Below are 5989 nucleotides of genomic sequence, written 5' to 3' on the forward strand. Positions count from 1 at the left end.
AGAGGGAGAGAGGCAGACAGAGAGAGAGAGAGCGTGCTTCAGAGATGACGGTTGTCTGCTGGCGGAGGCGGCTAACGCTAACACGGATCACCAACACACACACGTCGTCTGTAGTACAACACAACATGCAGCGACCGACGCAGGCCGACAACACCCAGCAGGGCGGCTAGACTCTGCCGACAGTGACTAGACTAGCAGACGCGTGCAATACGTATGCGAGAGAGGAGGAGGAGAGGGGAAGAGGGGGAGAGGGGGAGAGGGGGAGAGAGCGGCAGCAGCACCGGTCGATTTCAGTTGCCGACAGTAGAAACAATCACTGTGTAACTAAAACAGTAGCTGCTGTTACGTACGCGCGTGCGCATGCACGCATACACACGCACGCACACATGCACACGCACACACACGCACATACACACGCACATACACACGCACATATACACACGCACACGCACACACACACATACACACACGCACACGCGCATGCGCACGCGCGCGCGCACACGCACACGCACACAGAGGAATAGGACGACGGTAGGAAGAGCTTTACCTTACCATAAGACACTGTCCCCTATCCTCATGCTAGCTGCTAATAATTGAAATAGGCACAAGCACATAGCACCAGGGTTCTCCAAGCTTTCCAATTATAGCATGGGGGTGCTACTCACTGCTAGGGGGGTCCGGGGGCATAAACCCCCGGAAAATGTTTGAATTGTAGAAGCTCTGAGATGCAATCTGGGACACTCTGTGTGTAAATTTGAAGCACTGCATGTGGGGTGAAAATGTTTGTTTTGCATGGGCAAAGCCATCGGAAAATTCAAAATAATTATTTCTTGATGAGCTAGAAAACACTCGGATTTGAAGTATGAAAATAAACATTATTGTGCCAGCTAGCCTATACCACTAGCTACCACTAGCTATACCACTAGCACTATACCACTAGCTACTACACCAGTTGGTTGGGATTGATTGTCAGTTCAGATGCAAAATATTGAAAGCAAAAGGTTATACACCATAGATTAATTTTGGTACTATAATACGCGTATATAAGATAGCCGAGTCGGTTTAGAGTTAGTGTTAGGGTTAGGGATAGGGAGACTGTTTGTACTTGTGTGTGGGACTGCCGTACCCGTAGCATCGAGACCAACGTGTATTAATTGTTTGAACTTCTTGCGTATATACCAGCATAGCGGCTATGATATTTAGCGTGGCGGGGGCCGCCAGGCTATAAGTGCCCTTGGAGAACCCGGAGCACGTGTGCTATTTGAGTGGTATTATAATATGCATTCTTACCGTGAAGCCAGCTAACTGTAAGGAGCACAGTATTTGCTTTGCTTTCCTAAAGACAAGTATTTCCTTTAGAACTATTTATTAGAGACGGCGTTAACGTGCATGTAACGGGTGTGTAGGCCTGCAGCAATTATCAGGCTCAGTAGAAATCACATTGCCTGCACCAAACGTGACTTCCAACTAAAATTGTAGTTTATTTACTTCTTAGTTTGTTTGATTATCTTGTCTTCTTATCTTGAGTTTCAAAAAAACACACACATGGGTTCCTTGCACACTCCCGATGCCAGTTAGTTTTTTCAGTTTGATTTTAAAAAACCTCATCAGTAATAAAGAGTTCACCGTGTCTATAATTATGATGCTAATAATGTGTACGGCTAAGTATTGTTGCGTGTATAATAGCATACACTCTGTAAGAGAATTCACTATCGCCGGGGGGTAGGCACGGATCACGAGACAGCTCGTGTTTGACATTGACTAGTAAATGCGTAGAATGTTAAACTCTCAGCATCCTTGTACACCTATCAAGAATGCGCGCGCGGAATTCAATCCATCATCGTGTCCAAGTAGCGCGAGATAAATAATAAACGTCGAAGAAATAAATGCACATATCATTAGCAAGATGATAAAAAAATCACTGGTTGGCTGAATACATTACCCACCTGACCATAATGAAGATCAGGGATAACACGTTGGCACCCACACGTTCTATATCATTAGGGGTGAATAATGACAGATTAAATCAATTAATTATAAATGAATAATTAATAATTTGTCATTATTCACCCCTGATATGATAGCTTATAACAGCAGCGTATACGTATTGCGGTTTCGCCAGGAGTGCATGTTAAACCTCAGGTGAAGCATATAAACTCTCTCTCTGTAGTACTCACAGCCATGATTCTATGCAACAACAGCATAAATTCTTAGTGTTTCCAAGTTGGTGTAATCAGTAACATATCTGCTATTATGTGAGCCTAGATTTCGCTATTTGTTTCCGGACTTTTTTTTAGTTTTTGATTTCGAAATCCAGGCTTTAAATCCCACGTGATGCATAAAATTTCTCACTGTACCCACCCACAGGCATTCACTATCGGTGCCTATCACAGATGTGACTGCTATAAACTATGTGCGCTATAGGCCAATAAAGCAGTAATGTCGGACCTTTCATGCTCGAACACACTAGGACAATTCACTACGATGAAACTGCTCACGCCACAGGACATTATTAAAATTCCTCAAATCTCTTCCTTAAAGTCATGAATGTGAACGACGCAAAGTCACTCCCCGAAATGAAATGTGAACGACGCAAAGTCCCCCCGTGCTAGGTCCGGTTCCTGCGAGCACACTCCAGGCTCTTCTGTTATTATATAAGAGCAATGCTCAGCAAATTATTTATCATACCGTACGTCGTCTACAGAGACAGTTTTGCTGTCTGGCGCCATGCAAAAACAACAACAACAACCACAACAACAACAACAACAACAACAACAACAGCAGCAGCAGCTACACCTACACCACCTACCACCAATCCCAGACACGCCGAATGACGTAATAGATAAATATGATATATCTAAAGAAGTAAGGTAAGTACCACACGATAAATACTTCAGATACTTCACAATAGATAACTTTCCTGCGCTAATAATTTGCACGAGAACAATTTTGCACAAAGTTGAGAAATTTCATCGTGCCTCATCTACTCTCACTGCTTTGAATCACCAGTAGCTAATGCTACTCCACTAGCTCACATCCACCTTCCCATTGCATGTACAGACAACTTACAGCTTCCTTCCTTCCTTCCTTCCTTTGCTCCGACATACCATTGCGGTACCTAGATACGTGTGGCTACTGCTGGTGTCAATGACAGTGCTATCAGAGGTTAATACTGGCTTGATACTGGACAGATTTTGTGGTCGTTATTAACCCTTGGTTCAATACACCACAACACACAATCACCATCTTCATCCCTGCACCTGTGATCTGTCAGGGGGCTGAAAGTAAGATTAGGATTATGGTAGCGTGAAGGAATCGATGACGATGTTGATAATAACGACACCGATGACGACGCGATGACGACGACGATGTACGTATGGGGATGCTAGACCTAAATTAAACTCTAAGTAAACTCAAGCCGCTACCCTCGCCTATACCCATACCCTAAGATACCTGTGCAGATACCCTATTAGATACATCTACAGATACCCTGTATATACCTCTTCAGATACCCTAAGATACCCTATGAACCTCTGCAGATACCCTATGATACCTCTGCAGATACCATAAGCTACCTTTGCAGATACCCTAAAGTACCTCACTGATCAGTGCGAGCGTTTACCTGAGGACTCGTCCTGTTCTAGTATGCTCTCGCACCAGTAGGCCGTCTCTACTGGGCCCAGGCTATACGACGCGCTCATGCTGTCGTTGTTCATGCTATAGCTTCTCATCCAACCACCAGCTGTATGCTGTTTGTGAGCATAGAAGGTTTTGCTTATAAACACACGTCTCGGTAGCAGCGGTCGTTGGTTGTATAAACCTCGCCGAAGACACACAACACAACCTTCTGATTTACAAACGCCCAAACCGTTTAAGAACTGCAATCGTGCAAGCGCACCCGAGTTTCACCACAAATCTGTAAGAGCTAGTGTATCACCACCGTGTAGGAGGATCGCAAACGTAACACTGCGTGTTGATATAAAACCCATCCACGCAACGTTTACAGCACGACCATTAATACACGGTACGATAGTAGAGGCAACTCTTCGTAACGGCTCCCATAAAACTTCCTCTGTCTTGCCGCGCTAGATGTGGGTCCAGGCTACATGCACCGTGCGACAGACGCCACGGCAACGTACTCTGCATTCCAGACACACGTCGTTAATGATCATGATGATGACAGACACGGCCAGGTCGTTCTGTCGTCAATGAACTCACATGTTCCGTGGTTCACTGCTCCCGAGTTCACTAGCGATGCAAATGTTCCTTGCGTTCATTCACCCACGAACTCAGATGTTCCGCGGTTCACTGTCCCGAGTTGATGCAAATCTGAAATGTTCCTTGCGTTCGTTCATCGACGAACTCAGATGTTTCGCGGTTCGCTGTCCCGAGTTCACTAGCGAAGGCAAATGTTCCCTCTTTCCTATGTGAGTCGGCCTGTAGTTCTCACAGTCACGTAGGACGAGCACAGGGGTTGCCTCCGCGGCCACGTACCGGACTCCCACACTCGTTTCTGGTCGTAGCCGCTAGTGCTGCGAGAGTATTTGTCTGCGGAGGCGGTGTGCTGGTCCAAAGTTCTTCCTTAGTTGACCAGCGGAATCATCAAGCGCGACCCGGCACGGTGGGCAAACAACCACCTAATACCACACACGATGGCGACAGCAAACTTACTCTTACATTTCTCTCTCCCGCCACCACCAGCCTCCTTACTTCAACCACGATATTCAATCAGCTTTTTATGCGGCTGTCATCATATATTATATTATTTATATATCCATCTTCGTGTACATTGTAGTAGGTGTAGCTATAGTGGACATCAATGATGCTCATATACATAGGTGTACAGTATCAGCACGGTATATATTCAGGAAAAGTCAGTCCTACACGGGTGTCCGTCCGTTCAGCATGGTATGTGACAAGAAACCGTCATACAGCGTTCAGTGGGACCAGTATAAATTTATGCCAACTAGCAGTAGCGATGGACTGGCTACCTCGGCGCATTGGTTGATGTAACGTACGTACCACCTGTAGCAATGCACAATACGGGATCGAGGGATTCAGACAGAAGGCACTTTAACTAACACCATATACTCATGCAGCAACGACTTCGTATTTCACGGATCCATGGACGTCGCCCAATAAAAACACGTTACCTAGACGTACGACGAGAAAGACTGCGCAGTAGAGAGAGGGGATACGTCTCTCTTCTTCCTACTCTTCCTTCCTCTCCAAATTATAAGCAAACCATCAAATTATGAGCAAACCATCTGCTTAGCACCAAGCACCTAATTGTGAGCGAATCACCACTCTTCCTCGGTGCGCGACAATCTAGCTGTCTGTCTTCCTTCACCATCTGCCTCATCTTCCGTAGTTAAACAATTCACCTCTCGCTTCACCCCCTGCGTCGCTACACTGTCACACGACAGAACTCACAGCAGCTCACAAACACCTTCTCCTGTGGTGGCGGGAGCAGCACGCTAGAATGTGCAGATGTAGTAGCACGCTAGATGTGCAGGCGGCCTCTGTCAAGAGCGAGACACGACATCACAGCACGCAGCAGGGGACGGGTGGCATACCCGCTGTGCAAATGAAAGATGTTCGCGCTAGGATTGTAGATGTTCCACGATCCTCACAAGAGAACATCGACACGGAACGTGCTGTTCCTGTTATCCCGGGAACTTCCTGCTACACTGAATACCTGAGTCTAGGACGCTCCCTCGTGCGCACCTAGTTTGACAAATCTACATGCGGATTAACGAATACCAAGACGTGAACACGGAAGACGCGCGACTGCAACGTAACGAGGTATGAGCCACTAGCCTTATTAAACCTGTTGTCAGCGCTAGCGGTGGCTCAAGTCAACGAAAGACAAACTGGCCCCGATAGCATACTGTCGGCTCATCGACACCCCTGAGGCAATATTGGCCTTACGCGTTACGCTATAGGATGGAAGTGTGTTAATGGGAAACAGTTAGTGAGGCGAGACGAA

The 5989-nt window shown here is 46.4% G+C and overlaps 1 protein-coding gene across 1 annotated transcript in view; it reads right to left on the reverse strand.

The window, feature by feature from the left end:
- LOC106807055 (echinoderm microtubule-associated protein-like 2) overlaps positions 1-5720 on the reverse strand; it is a gene marked incomplete in the record, with an annotated part of 34219 nt that extends 28499 nt beyond the window's left edge. The window contains 1 exon segment of the mRNA XM_014809282.1: positions 3623-5720. Within this exon segment, the coding sequence (XP_014664768.1) occupies positions 3623-3731 (109 nt within the window).
- Between the last annotated feature and the right edge of the window lie 269 nt (positions 5721-5989).

The sequence above is a fragment of the Priapulus caudatus genome, unplaced genomic scaffold, assembly GCF_000485595.1.
Source record: "Priapulus caudatus unplaced genomic scaffold, Priapulus_caudatus-5.0.1 Scaffold193, whole genome shotgun sequence".
NCBI classification, from domain to species: Eukaryota; Metazoa; Priapulida; class Priapulimorpha; order Priapulimorphida; family Priapulidae; genus Priapulus; species Priapulus caudatus.